The sequence below is a fragment of the Rhamphochromis longiceps genome, linkage group LG13 (assembly GCF_057381845.1).
Source record: "Rhamphochromis longiceps isolate RC_006_pf linkage group LG13, R_longiceps_female_GT1.1, whole genome shotgun sequence".
Lineage (NCBI taxonomy): Eukaryota > Metazoa > Chordata > Actinopteri > Cichliformes > Cichlidae > Rhamphochromis > Rhamphochromis longiceps.
In genome coordinates, this window is record NC_140569.1 from 26511187 (window position 1) to 26531935 (window position 20749).

General features: G+C 41.6%; 2 protein-coding genes across 4 annotated transcripts; both read right to left on the bottom strand.

Annotated features, from left to right (window-relative positions):
• Positions 1–147: 147 nt before the first annotated feature.
• Positions 148–6185, bottom strand: LOC146655988 (lysophosphatidylserine lipase ABHD12). 3 transcript variants are annotated; one of them, XM_085428759.1, is made up of 14 exons: positions 5932–6177; positions 5352–5433; positions 4041–4156; positions 3842–3947; positions 3575–3694; positions 3428–3458; positions 3296–3341; positions 2847–2976; positions 1672–1709; positions 1142–1224; positions 951–1033; positions 754–832; positions 493–614; positions 148–394 (listed from the first exon to the last, which is right to left on the bottom strand). In XM_085428759.1, exons 1-14 carry the CDS (start codon positions 6005–6007, stop codon positions 373–375), a joined length of 1134 nt encoding a protein of 377 aa, XP_085284885.1. In that variant the 5' UTR covers positions 6008–6177; the 3' UTR covers positions 148–372. The 3 variants fall into 3 exon arrangements, with proteins under 3 accessions (XP_085284885.1, XP_085284886.1, XP_085284888.1); XM_085428760.1 differs by lacking the exon at positions 5352–5433 and having other exon boundaries at positions 5932–6178; XM_085428762.1 differs by lacking the exons at positions 2847–2976; positions 3296–3341; positions 3428–3458 and having other exon boundaries at positions 5932–6185.
• A 3277-nt stretch (positions 6186–9462) lies between these two features.
• Positions 9463–19050, bottom strand: mocos (molybdenum cofactor sulfurase). Its single transcript, XM_085428763.1, has 15 exons — positions 18650–19050; positions 18478–18567; positions 18305–18371; positions 17561–18205; positions 17381–17457; positions 17046–17245; positions 16835–16951; positions 16360–16740; positions 16090–16252; positions 15876–15957; positions 15353–15477; positions 10188–10284; positions 9902–10043; positions 9710–9814; positions 9463–9585 (listed from the first exon to the last, which is right to left on the bottom strand). The coding sequence occupies exons 1-15, from the start codon at positions 18759–18761 to the stop codon at positions 9478–9480; spliced, it is 2511 nt and encodes an 836-aa protein (XP_085284889.1). The 5' UTR covers positions 18762–19050; the 3' UTR covers positions 9463–9477.
• Between the last annotated feature and the right edge of the window lie 1699 nt (positions 19051–20749).

Sequence of the window (20749 nt, forward strand, 5' to 3'; positions counted from 1 at the left end):
TTTATCTTTAAGGACACAGTTCAGCTCAAGGTAGGCTGACTTGGTAGACTGATTTTCAAACAGACACTCGTCTTCCTTGACTACTTAAATGCTCTATGGTCTCATTTAATATGTACAATTGTCTGAGTCAGATTCTGACGCTTCAAAATCCTAAAGCTGCAACTCATTTAGAAACACAATCTTATAAAAGCTTCAAAAATTCTTTCAGTTCATTAAAAACTTTAAACTCATTCAATTTACAGTGTTCAGAATTCATTAAGATGTTTCAGTAAATCACTTTTTCTTTTGCAAAATAAGTAAAGCAACTCATTAAATCAGTGGTCTCCATGTGAAGTATGACGAGGCCTTTCTGCTTCAGACGTCTTTCCAGCATTACAAAGACTGCACAAACCTCCTGTAGAAGAGACACGAGGGAACACAGTACACATGTTGTGGAAATGAAACAGATTTGGTGTAATCACTACGAGCACGATTAGTGTGATGTTTTCTCACTTTACGATTTCAGGCAGACGGGGGTCTCTGTATAAGCCGTTGTGCAGATATCCCAGAGACCCTTCAAATGTCACCAGCTTGACTCTCTCTGTATTCTGGGCATGCGCTGCCACCTCGTATGTCTGGGGGAGTAAAGAGAAGGAATTTCAGTTTACCTAAAACAAAAATGTTCCTAGAAGAGTCATTAATTACTTACAGCTCTAATGAAAACACTGACTCAGTTTACTTTAAATGACAAGCAGCTGTCTGTGCCACTGATACCTGCTGAGCAACCTCAATGGGAACCAAGTGATCATCCTCAGAATGAAGGAAAAGTATGGGGCTTCTCATTTTCTTCAAACTGCAGAATAACAGAGCTATATCAAATCACAGCATTTTTCTAGTAATAACATTTTTAGCTTATTAACGTATTACATATCTCTTAATATTTCACTACTGTATGTACATAACCAACTTACTTTTCTTCAGTAGGAAAGACAAACTTATTATCTTCCCATGGTGCTCGGTATAAGTAACCAAGGCCTGGAAATTTCCAGTAACGCTTTAAACACAAAGAAAAAAGTCATTGTAAAGTCTGTTGTGATGCAGTAACACAGTCACATGAAATAAATACAGCAAATACTAAAGGTGGTAGGTTAGACGAGCATACCCAAGCAAAAGGGTTAAATGGAGGAATATTTTGCCGAACAGTATTGAATGCGCCTTCAAGGATCACCCCATCAAACACCACTCCTGAAAAGAACGGGAAACAATCACCATGTTGCGCTCACATGCTCTTATGTCCAATTTATGCTTCAGCGGGAACTTTACATCATAGCCCACGACGCAACCTGACGTGCACCTTATAAGAAACGCAGCTAACACGTCTGGTCGATGTAGCCGCAGATATTGGGTTATATATTGGATTCCTCCTGTGCTGCTTTTCACTGCAGTCTTTGAATATATCAGTGAGATAATAACAATCATCACCTCAGTATATGGAAAAATAATCTTAGCATCAACATGAGGACTCAGTAACTAATGGTTACCACGTGGTAACCATTAGTTACTGAACAGAATGGAGGGCACAAAAATAAATGTGGGGACAAAGGTTAAGTCGTAGGCCCTGCAAAGATTCCTCGCAGAAGTTTAAATTGGGCATTACTTCTATTTGCTTGATTCATTAGTAGCAAAACCTACCCTGCTCCAGAAGTTTGTCTGCAGTGTTAGTCGCCACTCTGCACGGAAATACAGAAAAGCATTTTCAGTTTATCCAATACGTCACCTTCTCATCTCATCGATGTTGCCAGATTCATTACAGCTGTCGACTAATTTCAACCAAATCCAATTTGATTATGTTTTTTTAAAGAAATGCAAACTGGTTCGAGGTATCTTGTTTTGAGCATTATAAGGGTGAACCAATACAATGAAAAACAGCTAAATGTGCAACTACATTCATTTCAAAATGAACACGTCTGTTAAAAAAAATAACCCAGATATTAGAAAATGAACAAAAAAATTAGATTAACATAAAAAATAGACATTAAGCACCGAATTATCTCCACCTGGAAAAAGACAGAAAAGCTATTTCTCAATATGAAACGGGAAATATTCAATTCATGAGGGATCTGCGTTGCATAAAGCATTTATCACTTGCCTATTCATAAGGCTTCCTCCGTTTCTATTCAGTCAGTCAGTACAGGTAAGGTTCCATAATTTGCTGCCTAGTGACAAAAATCTGAAGTACTTCCAAACAGGGATCTTCAGGGTGCCGAGCTGGGCTGTGAACTATCTGCCATCATTACCACACAGTTGCTGATGAATTATTCCAGATTTAAATTACCCTCCTGCCAGGCTTAAGCACCAGGAAATTATGTATTTTTAAGATGTTTTCTTTGACAACTGTTAACTTTGCTCATTAATGTTATTAGCCTCCTGATCCTGTTCATCATTTTTGCATATAAAAACAGCCTGGAAGAGTTGGTAGAACTAAAAATGCTATGGCTTCTCATCATTTACCTTCAGTTGTTCATCTGGTGGGTCCTGGTTAAGATCAGCAGCTTATCCTAAGCCTGAAGTAAAAAGAACTGTACCAACGCCATCCAGCTGCTTCTATCAGGTTTTATAGTAGAAATCCAACTTTGCAGCCTATGCAGGACTTTTTTGCCCCAACAAGCAAATTTTACTTTTTACAGTCGAATGGCATTATTGCTTTCTGTCCAATTCGATAATGAAATTTAGAATAGCTCTTGACTGTTGCAGATTATTACTTCAATATTTTAAAAGGAAGAGGATGTGACAAGTATTCCAAACATTTTTTGGGAGTGTGTAAAGGTTTCCAAAATGCTGCACATCAGGAGTCTTTCCTTACTGACCCAGTGCCAAGAGAATGTCCCCAGATAACGACAAGGCTGTTTCTGCTGCGTTCTTTGACCCAGTTGTACACGCAGAGGAAATCAGTGGTCAGACCGGCTTCAGTTGGCTCTCCGGTGGAGTCTCCAAAACCTGCCAGAGTTTGTCACATCATTTGCTATTCACGGTCACGTCAGAGAGCTGAGCTTGAGAGTAAAGCAGCCACAAGGTGGCAGTCACTTAGAGGAAAACCCTCATCAGACATTGACCTGAAGCTGAACTGATCTCTTTTGACTGCCTTACAACAAACAACTCATCAAGCGCAACAAAATTAGTTCACAGTGATTATATGTCTGCAAATGATATTAAATCAATGTGAGAAGGTTTTGCTTTACAATCAATACTAAGGCTAAAAAGCACTGAAATAGAAAATATGTTTAAATAAGAGTCATAAATCTCCATTTGTACCAACCTCTGTAGTCAGGCACTAGGACATGGTAACCAAGAGCACTCAATATCTGTTGACACATAACACTTATTTGTCATCAGAATGGCCACAAAGACCTTTTAAAAGATTAATATGTTTGTATTTGTGATCACTCACTTTTGCAACTCCCACCCGATGAGGAGCTGCCCTGTTGGATTCATTAAAAAAAAAGCCACAGAGCCAAAAAATTGGTATTTTTTCCAAAGTGTGGAACCTCTACTCTTTGTATCTGCAGCTGTAATACAAATGCATTATTTATAATACCTCGTGCCTGTGTTTCCATGAAGATATATGAAAACTGGACTTCCATCGCTTAAAGTGTTTTGGTACCACGCCAAGTCTTTCCCCTGTGCCTCCTTCCACCGACTTTCAGGGACAGTGTGCCTTTGACGGTCAAAACAATGCACCGCTTAGAAATACAACCAACAACTGGATCATTAAAAAACAAGTGTTGTCCTTTAGTCTTAGGATTTTAAAAGCTATGCTAGGAAAAAAAAGAAAAGAAAAAAGTTTAACTTAGCTTATGCTCACCATACGCCGAGGGAAATTCCTTCCTCTGATGTTAAGTACATGTTGATGGTGTGATTAAGGGAGAAATCAGCAGGTTGGCTGAGGTCAACAAAGAATGGCAGGCTGACTATAAACAGGAAAAAAGAGAGGTGCTTTTTTTTCTGAGTAGCAAGCTAAGGATTTACAGTACATCCAAGCGGCAAACTGGATTTTCACATACTTCTGTGTGTGTAAACAAAGTGCTGAATTAATTCTGGAAGCATTTTCACCGAGAAAGGCACCACAACCAAGATAACAAAGAGGGCCAATAAGCCCCTTTTTAGCCACCCTTGGGACCTATAAGGAGACAGAAAAAAGACAGAAATAAAAACAATGTGACTGGAGACTAAAGATGGATATTGATAAGATCTTATTGATTGGCAATTCTGCTTATCGGACAGATTCTTCAACTATTCCTCCATTGATTCTTGTTCCACTGTCTTTGTGTAAAAGAAAATAGGCATACGCAGGTTTTCAGCATGTTCACCTGAGACTTAACACTGTGTACAAACAGAGTGGGAAAACACTGGCAAGTGACTCAAGGGGTGCAAAATCTCCATGAACATGACTCACTGTTTTTGCATCAGTCATATAAACATGAAAGCATTTACAAAAGGTATAAAACAGTCTGGAGGCGTACATTTTCAGTAGACTAGGCCGTTCCTGTTTGCACTGACACCGACTTTCTCTCTTTATCCAAAAATTATTATAAACTTCTGATGACTTTATTCCGCCTACCCCTAACTGTCCAATCTGTGTTAAAACACCAAATCAACACTACAGCAACACTAAAAAGTTTGGCTCCCACTTCTCCTCTTCATGACATCTAAATTCAGCTGCATCCCTGCAGACAGTTTGAATGACTCAGCAAATGTGAGAAGCATCAAGTGAGGGGAGAGGAGGACGGGGGTGTGGTGGATGAGTTTGTTGAGTGGTGCAAAAAAAAGTGCAGCTCTATTCAGGCAAGATCTGAGAAACAAAAGCCCCCCCCCCCCCAAAAAAATAAATACATAAATAAAATCTCCCTCAGAGACACACTGAAGGGTCTGTGGACCAGGTTGAGCAGATGTACTTGGAAATGCTCACTTATTCCCACTGGTGTGCACCAAGCAGCTCTCCACATGTCCTATCAGTCTGTGAATGCAGCATTAATATAGAGACATTAATATGGGAGAGAAGAACTGAACGATCTAATCAAGACGGCAGGCTGTCATTGGAGTCAGTCTGGACTCCCTGGAGGCAACAGCGAAAAAAAGGATGCTATTCAGACTATTGCCAATTAATGGACAATACATCCCACCCCTTCCATTAACACTTTAATCAGCCAGAAGAGCCCTTTTAGTCAAAGACTGATCTCTCTGTACTGCTCGGGGGAAACATCTAGGAGGTCACTTGTTCCAAAAGCCATCACTATCTAAAGTTAACTCCTTGAATTTATTATTCAAATCTTTTCTGAAAAAATAAAGTTCACTGCAGATTTTTAATTAATCACCTCTCTTTTTTCCTGTTTATAGTCGGGCTGCCATTCTTTGCAGGATGACGCAATGCAACCTTTGTTTTACTGGGCAGTCGCTCTGTAGAAGATGCGTCTGTTAGTGATGTTATATTTTCACATTTTCAAGACACTTCCAGTCCCTGACACAGTTTAGTTTTCAACAACACTACAGGAATTCCTGTACTCTGGGAAAATGACTCACTTGTATTGTTCCACTAGTTACTGTATTGATCTGTAGACCATTATGCAAGACATATTTTCAAATGTTTACAACAACGCCCTTTACGAGTTTTTGATATTGTTGTCTTCGCTAAATGCGTTTGCTCAATGCTTCAATGTCCATTTAGCTAGCTAACAACCTATCAACTCTATTATGGTCTAGTAAAAGCGTGCTTGTAGTAGTAACACCATATAGCGTCATGTAGTAAAATGCCTGTCCTGCGCTTACAAACGTGTAACAAACGGAATAACAAACTACACGCGAAAACTGTCTTAGTGCAGACTGCTAGTGGACTTTTAATTCCACTAGCCGTTAAAAGGTAAAAGCTAATGCAGTAAGGTAAGCTAGCTAACTCACTGTGGTGACCGTGTCCCCTCCTTCTTCTTGGATTTGGAAGTCCGCTGTACCCCGCTATTGTGGGAGGATGGCTCATTCTGTTTAACGTCCCTTCTCTTCATTATTTAAGGTCAGTTATATTGAACAAAAAGAGACTTTATCTATACAGCTAAACGTCTGGGACAGTTATATGGCTCGCAAGGAACTTCAGCAAACTTTGACCGAAGTCCGTTCAAAGACCTGATTCGCGGTGAAAGATAAGATAAGATAACCTTTATTAGTCCCACACTTGGGAAATTTGTTTTGTCACAGCAGGAAGTGGACAGTGCAAAAGTTATGAGGCAAAAATTAGAATACAATAAGAATAAATACAGTACACAACTGTACAGAATAGAATAAAATAAAATACTATATACAGTAGAATAAAATAAAATAAATATACAATAAGATAAAAATAGAATACAAATACAAATACTATATACAACTGAGTAAAAATACAACGATGACAGAAAGGATTATTGCACTTAGTATTATTGCATATGTATGGATGTGTGTGTTTGTTCAGTTAAAGTCTTTGTTGTGTAGTCTGACAGCAGTGGGGAGGAAAGACCTGCGAAATCTCTCCGTCCCACACCGTGGGTGCCGCAGTCTCCCACTGAAGGAGCTGCTCAGTGCTGTCACAGTCTGCTGCATGGGGTGGGAGATGTTGTCCATCAGGGATGACAGCTTAGCCGCCGTTCTCCTGTCACTCACCACCTCCACTGGGTCCAGAGGGCATCCTAGAACAGAGCTGGCCCTTCGGATCACCCTGTTCAGTCTCTTCCTGTCCCCAGCAGAGATGCTGCCGCCCCAGCAGACCACGCCATAAAAGATAGCAGAAGCCACAAGGGTGCGGTGCCAGAGGCTGTTAAGGTAGCACATGTTTGCACTACAAAGCACAATATATGTTACACACCTTAAGACAGCAATCTATACAGCTCGATACAGTCTGTGGCAAAGGGTGTCAAACATCAGGTCCGGGGTCAGAAGCAAGAGTCCAGTCTGGCTCTCTGCAAGGCTTTGTGAACAGGGGCATAAATCTTTTTAAAGCTTTTCCTCCTAATAAAAACCTGCGTCTTGGCCATTCACCACAACCACAAAGTAATTAAGTGATAGATAAACAACTAAATTATAGAAAAGGCTCAGTTCTTTCACTATCTACTAAAAAAAGCATTTAAAGGAGAGTTTGGGCAAAATACTTCCTAAAATTAAGTATTATGTAAGTACTCTTCGGGAATACTTCTCCAGGCTACCTGAAGTTCCCCAACATTACTGACTGAAATGCAGCCCCAAAACACTGCAGAGATTTAGGGCTGTAGACATTAACTGTTATCCCTCTCGCTTTACCTCCCTTGCACATATTGATCACTAATTGAACCAACAATTTAAAATGTGGATTCCTCACTCCATAAGACATGCTTCTTGTGTAATTTGACGCACCTCAGCCTTTCCTCCCTGTTTCTCATCATTAACAATGGCTACTTGCCTGCCAGCCTTCCACTGAGAGCATTTTTCATTGATCAACTGAAGGGCCAGATGCATCTTTCAGGTCCTGTGTCAGGTCTTTCCTGACGTTTTATGTGTTTCATGAGGACATGATTTTCTGATCCAGTATTTTAGACCTGACACTTCTTCTTTTGCCCCACACTTGTCCAGTATTGTGAGACTTATTTAATAGCGTGCTGAACACCGTGTAAAACGTTTTCAGCTAAGAGCCCTTAGAGAATCTCATTTCTGGTGCAAAAACATTATTTTATGTCTGTCAAACTGTGTTATCTATTGCGTTTTTTGTAGATTCAGCTAAAGCAATGAGAACATATCATGTGTTATGATACAGGCTGCTAGTGATAAAGAGCCAAAAGATACCATTTAAAATTGTTTTTTTTGATAAGTGTGCTAAGTTATGCGCAGACAGAACTCCAGTCCATTCTTTGAGTAAGTTTATTTTAATGCTTGAATGATTCATAGATCAGCATTAAGTGACAAAACAAAACAAAACCTTTGAAAATGGCCAGCTACAAGCACTGGACTGAAACTGACAAGCCTGGAGAGCTACTGCTCAGGACCACTTTAAAATATAAAATATAAGATGCAAAAAAGAAAAAAGAAATAAATAAAAACAGATTTGCAATCCACACCAAAAACACTAGTGCACCCTTGGGAGCATTTACTGATCACCGACACTCTGGGAGGTTTCTATACTGCAAGAAATATGTTTTAGATTTTTGGCAGCAGTCACATTGGTGGTGTGTTTGGGAGGAAATGTCAATAAAAACCTTCATGGGGAAAACCTTCACGAAGAACTGTCTGGAGGGTTAATATAAGCTGGGATTAATGCACCAAGCTTGACATGTTCTGGATCAGATAACACATTGAAACCACACAGCGTGCACAATTATTGGCGCACTTTGACTTTGTCATTATTTCTATATGCCTATTTTCCAGCTCTGCATCAGATGAATGATAATGATGATGAGGCCCAAAGTGATCCACACCTTGTATTAAGTTGCAGGATTACCTCAGCTACGCTGGAGCACAACCACCTCTGAGTAAGAGTTCTCTGTGCTGTGTTGTAGGGTTCTCTGGTCAAGCCTTGCTCTTGCACTGAAAGTCGTTATTGTTGACTGGCACTGTATAAATACAACTGAACTGAATCAAAATACATAAAGACACGGGCTGCTGTTACTGCACATCATTACGCATGCATCAAAGTAGTTCACTGTGTATTGTCACTAAGCCAGCACACCTCTCTGAAGAGCATTTGGGAGTCTGCAGTTGCTGTCTTAGTGAAAGTTGACTCTGAGATGAAGAAACGGACACTCCACGATTCAAAGGCTTATGACAGTTATTGAAATGAAAAATTGCTAGGATGGTGGATGCTCATATTATACACGGCCAAAGTTTCAAATAATGAGGTGGGTGTATCCTCTATGAGCCAAAAGCTGGGGCTTCATAGGGATCTAAACATTCTTTTCAGTCATTTTTTTCTACTCTTGGCTCCATTAATGTGGTCATCTAAAGCACTCAGCTCTGGCTGTGAGCACAAGCCACTTTCTTTTCTTTTCTGTGGAAGGAACAGCCATTGAAGACAAAGTTGGTTTAAAGTGATGGGGATTGCATTCTGTTTTTTTTATTTACCTTTTACACAGCAACCCAACCTTTCTGGAATTGGTTTGTAATTGTACACATTTCTATTTCTAGAGAGAAAAAAAACCCTCCTTGCAATGCATTTGCTCAACAACAAAGTTGTGACAGCAGTTTTTTTTTTATTTCACATCTTCTTTACATTAAAAAAAAAAAATCCCCAAATGTCATACATTTTCCATCACAACAATCTGAAAGCCTGAATGATGTGGCATGAAAAGGACACTTGAGGACCACTCAGGTTATACAAAGAAAATGAGCAAACGTCTCCAGTAACTCTGTCAGTGTTTGACAGGTGATATTTAGGATGCACAGCAGAGAAAAGGCCTCTAAGGACCAGAGATGTCACTGAAATAAATTAAGAGGATGTTGCAGACGACTGCTTTAAGAACTGTTTGGCTTGGGCTGTATGAGGGAACCGACCGAGAGGACATTGGCTGCTGCGGTGGAGCCCTCTGTTAGCTGATGGGTCAGGTAAACACCAAAGGTCACCTGAAAAAAAATAAAAAAAATCACAAAATAGCAGAGCGTTTGAGTTGCCACACACACACACACAAACAAACACACAACCACACAAAGCATCTACATGAAGGTGCAGTAATTGCTTTTGACTGACCTTCCCGCTGCGGTAAGCAGATAGAGACATTAGCGGCTCTTTTGTTTTGCTTCCTGTGTCTTGGTCAATTCCAACCATGTGACATCTTCCACAATGTCCTGCAACCTTCAGGTTAATCACAGAGGGAGCATATTCATTTTGGACAAATCCGCAGTTGAAGATTTCATCATTTATCTCAAAGTGTCAGCTCACCATGAATTGAGTACTGCCAATAACCAAGTGTGACCAATTATCCTCCTCAAACGGTTCGACACCAGCGATGACTAAATTGGCCCGGAAGCGGCTAATGACACTCTGTGTGTCAAGGAGCTGATCGCCCTCAGAATCGTCCTGCCTGAGAAGGCAAATGGGGAAATTGCATGTTAGTTTGCCTTGCTGTGTAAATGACCCACTGTGATGCAAATGTACAGACATCGACGCATCCTGAATATTTCACTGGAGCCATGTGTATTTTGAATAACATGCCATGTGTTCAAACCTGCTGCTCATTAGGTTCTGAATGAGCTCCACGCTGGCACGGCTGATCATGAGATACTGAGCTTCATTTACCAGGGAGAGCGATGTGGAGGTGGCAGCTAGAAGGGAACAACTTCATATTAGCACAGTGAGCTGAGGAAAACATTTTCATTAACACTGTCGTTTTAAAAAGTCTGGTAATTGAGGTTTTACTGAAATACAGCATTTGGAAAATGTAAGTGAATCTTGGCACACATCCAAATGCGCACTCACAATTCAACACACAAAATGTTTTGTTGGGTTACACGGATGAAATCTTCTATCACTGTGTCCTTGAAATATTCTTAAAAAAAATATCAGAGAATGTACAAGGAAGTGACAGCTGCAGAAACTGTAGCAGAGAAAGAGCAGCCACAAAAAATGAGATGGTTATACCACAATAAATACATTTTTGTTTTTTAAATTAAAAGGAAATAATTATTGATTAGATATTATGACAGAAGTTGTCTAGTAAATAAAACTTGTCAAGAAATATTATACTGAAGCAAGAGTTAGTTTTTCCAGACTGCAGAATTGCTCTCTGAGTGTTTATTTGTCAAATTGCCAGTTATGGCCTAACAAATATTAAAGATTCGAGTGAAATTTCACTCGATATGAGGAAATTTACTCAGGCTGTGAAAACAGTTGCAACAAGTTTCTTAGTGCTCTACAGAAAATGGACAATAACCTGAGATCATAACATTCCTAAAGACGTAATCAGCAGTGGTACTGTACACTGGATTAGTGCATAAACTGATGGATTCAGCCATTGTTTTCTTAACTCCGTGCTTTATTAATGCTGTTATTAATTTTTTTTTTTTTTAAATCAGTTGACTATGGTTAGCAAGCTCATTTAGCAAGCTCCATAAACTACAGTGGTGGAAAACACAAATGCACTTTGTTTTATGCACATGCAATTTTTTTGGATAGTCTGCACTATACAGTATAGCATATATACATATTAGGGGTGCAACGATACTCATATCGATATTGAACCGTTCGATACAGTGCTTTCGGTTCGGTACGCATATGTATCGAACAATACAAAATTTGTAATTTATTTTATCAACTTTCCTTCTGACGATGCTGTCTGTGTTGAGCGCTCAGTAAATCTGCGTTCGACTACTCAGCCTAGGCTGCACTGTCGAGCGCAGATCCACTGAGCGCTCAACACAGACAGCATCATCAGAAGGACGAGCGCAGGGCAAGCTAGCGAGACAGAAGTTAAGCTCTCCTTGCAACATGGCAAATTGAACCTTCCCCACCCTCATTCAGATGTGGCGTTTGGAATTATTTTGGTTTTCATGTGACATATGACCCTGAAGGTAAGCGCGTCATGGACTAAAGTAAAACAGTATGTTGGATGTGCCACGCAATGCTCAATTACATGGGTGGGAACTAGTGTGTTAGCGAGCAGTTAGCTCGTTAACGTGTTAGCCGTCTAGCCCCACGCAGGGGTAGCTCGATAACGGAGCACTAGTGGGAACACAACGAATATGACTGCACATTTACGCCGACATCATCCTAGTGCAAAGACAAGTGGAAGCAGACAAAAACAACAAGCATGCATGTTACAAACTTTACCCGAGTCATTTAGACAGCCGTTAGCACATGATTCTCCTTATGGGGACCTGATATGTTTAATATTGTGGCGAGCTCAGACAAGGAGGAGAGGGAGGTGTCGTTTGGTCTTGCTTACCGTGAGCTAGCCAGGGAGCACAGCCGTTTATTGACATCTGCAGAAGAACACTGCCGCTAGCTAACTCCTCAGCGCGGCAACCGCACAGCAACAACAACACACAGAGCGCCCTCTGACCCCGGAAGGACACACCGTCGCAGCGAGAAGGCGTCACCCGTCACTATGGCAACATAAACAAAACATAACTGTACAAACAGAACCCCGAACAGCCCTGACCCGCTACAATATGCTGCTGAGAATATAGCCCAGAAGAAGCGTATAGTATAGCTTTTATTTTGGAAAGAGCCATTTCTCTGTAATAAACTCTCTTTTCCAAAGATGAGTGACTCCTCAATCAGATACAGGTGTTACCGCGCCAGATCCGCGGCCCCGAACCGTAGTAAGGAAACCTCTGGCAGTTACTTGAAGGTTCCGTAACTGACTCGTAGCCGGCAAAGCTTACTATACAGGTCAACTCCGCTAGCAAAAAGATCGAAGGAGGCGTAGGAAACTGCTTCACCGAACTTTATTTCTTCTCTAAGGCACGAACATAGCGTACAGTGGGCTGAAACAGTTTACTCACAGCGAGCATCGCCGACACAACTCTGGCTGTCGAGGGAGTTATTATATTCCTTTTATTTATTTTCTTTCTGTCTCTTCTGTAGCTAACCGTTACTTTTTCCCCTTCTCCGCTCTCTCTCTTCACACACACACACACACACACACACACACACACACACACACACACACACACACACACACACACACACACACACACACCAGGCAGTCCCGCTACACACATCCCGAATACATTTCCCATCAGGCTTCATCCTTAAAGGGCCATGCCTGTAACACAGGGCTTGCAAAATCGGGCTAGCGATTTTTCCAGTCGGGCTACCAAAATCTATCTCTGCCCTGCCGGTCGGGCTATTGTAGGAAGGAAAAATATATGTCAATGCTTTTGCATTCTTTCGGAAATGTAGCTGGGTAATTATGTCATTGGCATCGGTGAGCCACTGTCAATATGTGACATATTGAAATCGCGTTTGAATTTGCGCTTGTTTTTTGCTTTCACTTTGCAAATATCCAGGTGCCTTCTTTTGGCGCACCGCCGGTCACGACAGGCGGGGGAAAAGTCACTCGGGTCAGAACATGGGGTGCCACCATCATCCCACTTCTGACACCAATGTGGCGAGCTCAGACAACGAGGAGACGGAGGTGTTGTTTGGTCTTGCTTCCCGTGAGCTAGCCAGGGAGCACAGCCGTTTATTGACATCTGCAGAAGAACACTGCCGCTAGCTAACTGCTCAGCGCGGCAACCGCACAGCAACAACAACAACAACACACAGGGCGCCCTCTGACCCCGGAAGGACACACCGTCGCAGCAAGAGGGCGTCACCTGTCACTATGGCAACATAAACAAAACATAACTGTACAAACAGAACCCCGAACAGCCCTGACCCGCTACAATATGCTGCTGAGAATATAGCCCAGAAGAAGCGTATAGTATAGCTTTTATTTTGGAAAGAGCCATTTCTCTGTAATAAACTCTCTTTTCCAAAGATGAGTGACTCCTCAATCAGATATATTTATTTTTTTAATTATTTTTGTTTCAGCAACATTAAATTTAAAAACTGTACTTTTGAGTTAAAATATATATTTATAATTTTAATAAATGACAAATTAAAAAGGCATGAACATTTTTTTTGTATCGAAAAAATATCGAACCGTGACACCAAAGTATCGAACCGAACCGAACCGTGAATTTTGTGTATCGTTGCACCCCTAATATACACATATACATATATACACATATATACACATATACACACACACACATATATACATATATACACACACACATATATACATATACACACACACACACACACACACACACACACACAGTGTAGTTGTCATATAGTTGTACTGTTGTTATTATTAAGTGAGATGTGACCATAGAGATCAAAATTATGTTCTGCAGCTTTTATGTGTATAAATTTGGGCTTTTTAACATTGCAGTCTACAGGGTTTTACTCACTTTTGGAGTAAGCCTCAAGGCCACTCTGGGAACGGCAGCTTTTTTTCCTTATGTGCTTACAACCCTTGGCCTTGTTGCTTAGCTTGGATACAAATAAAAAAGTTCCAAAGATGTGGAGTGTGGGAAATGAAGATGTCAGAAATGTATATTAAACGCCAGGATAATCTGGAGACTCGCAAAAGGCAGATTTCAAAACAAAGAACGATCGGCATCTGCACAGGCGAGGCTGAGATGTCCTAATTTGCTGTAGCTCAAAAGACACAGCAGTACAATGGCACCGACTTCACATGGCTCCTCTCATCATACTCTTTCAAAGTGGTACGATAAGAAGAACTGTGGTGTCTGGATTTGTGTGCATTCCTCTTCAAGGAGCATAAGTCAGGCCAGTGGTAGCAGCCACAAGTCCATTTGTTCATAACAAAGTGGGAGTGACTCTGAGGTCTGCACAGAGCCTCAAGTTCACCATCTGATGGGGAAATTTAAGTCATGCAGACCCAAGCTGACCGTTGTATACATGCAAAAGTATAAGTAAGTATTTCCTGGTATAATCCTAGCCTTAGATTCTCCCTGGATGCTAAATGTCCAGAGCTTTCAAATCCCTCATCTCCAGTTTGTAGCACAGGCTTGCCATTAAAATCCTGGCTCTCCATACTCAGATTAAGTTCACTTTTATGAAGTCATATTAACTATAACAACTGAACTTGATGCACTTTATGCATTTATTTATTGTGTTTTGCTTGCCTTTATATTAACGCTGACATGGGACAGTACTACAATTTCATTGAACTATTGTACAAAATTTAAGTACACAGTTTTAAGCCACTGAGTTGTGACATTTAACTCATTAATCAGGTATGCACTACTTTTAGATAAGCACTTTAAATATACATATCTTGTGTTTACAATGGAACAGCCAATCAGAAAAACGTTGGCTTAAGGCTGGGAGAGTGAATTAGCTAAAATGGCTTGTGTCAGAGTGGCGCACACAAGCTAGGAATAAGATAAATAAGGATTGTTTTGAACTGTGAGTCATCCAAAGCTACTCCAGTGGAGCCCAAAAAGAAAATATAGAGGATGAAATGAACATATTGGGGCATGTTTTCTGCTCCCTTATTAATAATTTTCACACATTGCAAAGTGCAAAAGGAATCAGGTGTGAATGTTTGCTCAGTAGGTGTGATTTTTTAAAATCAAATCGCATGTTCCAGTCTAAATGAGGGATTCACATCCTTGGCTGAGAATCCCTGGCATACGCAGCATTTTCACAGTCTTTCGGATTACAATCTGACGCTCTTAAGCAGTGTTACAGAAAAAGATGTTGCCAGCATTACTGAATGCAAGGTCACACTGCTCGTGTACTGTATTCCACATAAATCTGGAGTAAACAGAGAAAGGCGAGGCAAAACAGGTGAAACGCTTGTACTGGTACCTTCACTCGGCCTTTTCTTCATTTCTCGGGTGAAATCAGGCCTTTGTTTTATCAGGCGGCACGGCTGTCCAAGGAAGTCTGAAAGCCATGATGCAGCCTCATCCCCACAGTCGACAGTCTCCACCCTTGGGGAAGGAGGAAGATTATATTCAGGAGACCCCCGGGGGAAATCTACAGAGTTTTGATGCTGCTTACTATTTGCTGTGACATCTAATCGGAGAATCACTGGGTGAATGGCTTTTTTTTTAAGCTTGTGACTCGTCATGTGGGGATCTGTCAGAGGAGATTAATATCATCCAGTGCTCTATTGTTTGTTTTCCCCTAAAAATGGTAAGCAGCAGGAATTTCATAAGAAGCTGGGAGAGGAGGGCCTTATAATGCCATCCGCAAAGAAGGGGTAGCATAAAGAACGACACAGGTAGGGAGAGCGTTGACACGAGAGAAAAACAAAGAACAAATGACATGTGTCACAATATTTCCTGCAGCTCATGCTTTTCGGATGTCTCAAACGCTGCCAGCTCACCTGTCACCACAAACTTTACTGTGACACACCCTCGTGTGCGAATGATTGTTGTTTTCCAGGGGAACAGAAATGGTATCCATCCCTGTAGGGCGATTGAAGAAAAAGCAAAACAAAAATCCTCGTTGAAGTTTACGGCACAAAAATCGGACTAACTGAAATTTAGACATATATTTTAAAAATGTATTCCCAGTGAGCCATGGACTGAGTGTCTGACCTGGTGCCTGCAGGAGCAATTTGTTGGAGCGAATGTGGACTTGCGGGCGAATGAGACACAAACGTGGCTCCCTCTTCTGACTCAGGCAAACGCCGTTTCCATTTACCACCATCCAGCCTCTGTCATACAGTAAACCCAGCGGGCCCACCGGCCAGTCGTGGACCTGCATGAAGAGCAGAGTCAAATCAAAACAGGTAGAGTGGAAGAAGGGGGAGGAGAGAAAAAGGTTAGAAAAGAAAGACGAGAGATAAGGCTGGGCTGTTCTCAAACCTCATACGCTCCACAAGATTTGATAGGATAGATGTATATGTTGGTCAGAGTATAAGCCACCCCATGGCTGTTTGAGTCTCTCAGTTGAAATCCCTTCAGTGATGCTTCTGTGGGCTTCTTTTCATCTCCTTTATATACTTCTCCATTAGTAATTTTGATTGAAGGAGATTCATTGGAGTCCTCTGACGCTGCAGCAGCTCTTTTTAACTCCTGTAGCCTCTCTTGGTCTACTCTGACGGGTTTCTCTACGAAGCACTCCGCCACAAAGTTCAGGAACTTTTGACAGTCTTCAAATGTTGACATGTAGCCGAAGGACACTCGAACAGATCCGGTCGGCTGGCCATCCACTATGTCGATGTTGTCTCCACAGACGTGGCCGGCCTTGAAGAGAAAAAGAGAGAGAGAGAGACGTTTCATTCTACCTACGCATGCCCTTAACCGACTTTGACAATTTTCTCTTTCTTTCATCTCTCACCTGCAGGTTCCTCTTCACCCGCTGACTGGTGATCCCGAGGAAGGACTGACATGCCCCCGTGTTGCAGAAGCAACCCGTGCGCACGTGAATATTGTACAGGTTGGCCATTCTGTCGACCTGTGAGTGACAGAAATTATTTCACCTCCTTTACATAAACACACAATTATTAGACTGTTATGAAATAGAAGTAAATTCTGTTTTCCACATGCACCTGTGAATAGCCAATTATCTGTCCATTTGAATCCATTAGGCTGAAGTTCAGGACTGCGCCCTGTGTGATTGGACTGTCAAACTGGCCTTCGGTGTATATGTGAGCCACTGGTCTCCCGTTGCCATGGCAAAGACTTGACAGCAGCATGTAAGTGTATCGTGCCAGGCCGAACGTGTGCTGCTGGATGTTGTGCATGCCCCCTGAAGGGAAAAAGAAATAAACGAAGGTTGAGGGTTGTTGTTTTTAACCTGAGGCAGATTATAAACAACCCGCATACGCATCATGATTTCGCTATTAAACAGATTGAATGAATCGCCATGCTCTGGCAACAGTACCTGTGATTCTGTAAAGAGCTTCAAATGCGTGATTTAAGCCAATGATGTCCAAGAAGGACACAGTGCCATCTTCAAATCTTTATCGGGGAGAGAGAAAACATTGCGTTTTGAATACAGATGCTCACAACAGTGAGTTCTCAGAGACTATCTGGCCTTCGATGGGCTGTAAGAATGTTTTACCTGTCAGAAATATTTGCTGCCTGCACATAATAATCTTCTCCGGAAAGGTAAGCTGCTGCTGTGCCTCCTCCAAAATAAGTCTTTTTTAGTATGTCTGCTGCGTCGTTACGGACAAGAAGCGCCCCCAGACCTGTGGGGAAGCCAAATATCTTGTAGAAAGAGATAGGAATGAAATCAGCAGGGCAGTCCTGTAGGCTTAGAGGCGAACAACTGACATAAGAGGCTGCATCGAGCAACACAAACCAGCGGCCTTGGTGGGCGCACGCTGGGTAAAGGCGTCTCGCCTGGATGCCTTTCACATGGCTAAGGGGATACTTCCTCCCTGAGAAGTTGCTCTGTGCTGGGTAGCAGAAGAGGTGCGGTGTCTGGCAAATAACATCTTCAACTTGAGCTTCATCCTTTGCTCTGTTTTCCAATTCCTGCGGGGAGACGGGCTGGGTAACCACCCCCCGGCTAGAAGTCAGTCCTCTCATGCCAACTACAGAGGTATGGCTGTCAGTGAGGTAGCAGAAGTGACTCCCTGCTTGGCTCTCTGTGTGCGACCTCCAGGGAAAGCTCTCAGCCACTAATTTAAGAGCGGCTGTACAACCAGAAGTGAAAATCACAGAGTACTCCTCAGGGGTGGTGTTAAAATGCTGCAATACCCTGTAAGAAAATGTTTTCACTCATTTATTCCAGCAAAGTACCAACTGAAGGAGTTGCTGGCCCATTATTAAGGCTTTTGAGAGCATGCACAGACTTTACCTGTATCTGACCCGGTCCACCGTGTCATGTGTGAGTCTGCTGCTGGGGTTGTGGCTGTGGGGGTTTCCTATTGGGGGGAAAAACAAAAAGGAGATGCTTTTAAATTTCATGGCTCAAGGAAAAATAACCACATAGCAGTAACACTTGGTGGGATTTTATGTGACTTGTCTCACCGTACAGATTGCTTGTAATGTCCCGGCAGTAGTCCCTAAGCACAGACTCGGGATACAAAGTAGCTGCTGCATGATCCAGGTATGTTATCCCTGTTTACAACAGAGAAGCAACGGTTTACAGCCAGCGGTTCCGTCACTACAGCTGCTGCTCAGGACTGAGCACAATCATTACCTTTAATCCGCGTGAACTCCTGCTCGATCACGTCTCTGAAGTTTTCTCCATAACCGTAGCGCCCCGAGACCTGCTGAAAAGTTTCAAAAGTGCAAAGTTGGTGAAAAGCCATTATGACAATTGTTCCGCCGAACAAAGGTAACACAAAACACAGCGGGACTGCTCCTGCTTCAGATATTTCAAACGCAGTCCTTATCACTGCGTAGGTTACTGATCGACTCTGCTAGAGTGTAAAGTCCGGCGGACAGCAGCTGAGCTTTTGTAGTCCTCGTCCATTTGTAGTCCCTGTGCGTAAGACCGGCCGACCCAGCAGATGTTGGTGTTACTTTACCTCGGTGTAATGACTATTTATTTATTTACTGCTAGGAAGACGGAAGACGGAAGAGAGCACCAAAACATGCTGCTCCTTGGACCAATCAAAACTGTTGTAGCTGCACTGCGGTCACGTGGGAAAAAAAAATCTCAACCTTCGCTTTTGGCCAATTTTTGTAGAAGAGCATCAGATAAACGGTTGGCAATCTTAAAAATGTTTAGCTTAGAGAAAAAAAAGTCCTTAAAAATGTACACTGGTTTTTAATATAGGTTAGTTGAATCTTGTAAGCTTATTGGGAGGCCAGGTATTCTTTGTGAATGTGATTAACGATAAGTGAGAGTCATGCAGTTTTAAGTCTATCTACCTTAAAAAATGTTCTTTTATATTGTGTAATTTTATGTGTTTTTACTGTAAAACAGATGGTGCTGTGGGATATAAAACCAAAAGTTGGGACACAGTATATTTCCTTACATCAACATTTCTTAATTATCAGATGAAATATATATTTTTAACACATTCCAAAGGGGGCGCTGGCTGTAGAAATACATGCATTATGCACGTACATATGTTTCTGGCAGCTGATGAGAGATCTGCACTGACACATAATCTATAGCTGTCATTTTCATATATGGGGCATCCATCAGATTTTTGAGTGCGTTGTGTCCGCCCAGCAGACATGAAAGGTTCACAGGTGCTAAGCACATATATACATTTAAATAATATCATGAGCATGAACTGTGTATTCATCCTGTACAGGCATTTAAATTCCTTCCAAGACATCTGAAATCACTGCTTTGAGTAACAAGCATGAGAAATTGCTTCTCAGTACCTCTTACATATCATCCGACTCCTAGCCTCGCTGGCTAACAGGGTGCACAAACGAGGGCATTAATCAGAAGTGACTGATTAAAAATATTGATTAGTTCACAATAATACTGTGTGATGATTAAGATGTGCTAGCTATAGAGCTAGAAAGCCACAGAAAATCATGCAAGGGCAGTGTGTATATTTTATCCTTTATCTAGTTTTTCCCATTTGGGTAACCACTACATGTACTCTGCTTTCAGTAACTGTAACTGATTACACCAGCAGGTCTAAGTAATCACTTCACTGTAATCCAATTACATCTAATCCCTGACTTTTTAATCTAGTTGACAGACAAGGTACATGAAGGAGAAGAAATTAGTCACAAGTGATTGGCATGAAATGCCAGATCATCTCATGGTCTCTGAAAGGATAGAAATAGCTGTCACATGCTATGCCCTTGAATGCTTTGATGCTCCTCTTGTGCTTCTGATTCTACTTGCAGTTTGGACACAAAGAGACACCCTGTTGAACCTGTTTTGTTATAACTGGATAAAACTTTGCTTACTTTTACTGCTTAACCTCTAACCTTGTCTTAACTCTGAAATAAAGGCCTCCTAAAAAGTGAAGCGAGTCAAATCAAGTCAGTATCGAGACTTATAAAGACAGCCTTCCTTCTTCTGTTCTCACGAGGTAAAATCTTTTAATCATAGAAGTGCAACTTGGAGGCTGAATTGAAATCATAGCTGAGAAGTGAATGTCTGCTTACACGTCTGATAGACGGCCATGAGACTCGCAGCAGCCATCATTGTCTCCGTGCAACGCACTGAATAGTAATTAAATATGCCACTTATGCTTCACTGATTCATTTCCTTCACAAATTTGGGTCTCAGCTGAATACATTTTTTCTGTGCAGAAGGGCTGTATTGTATCCAGTATGGCCTCATTACAAGGGCAGAAGGGCTTGTTGTGGGGGAGGGCAG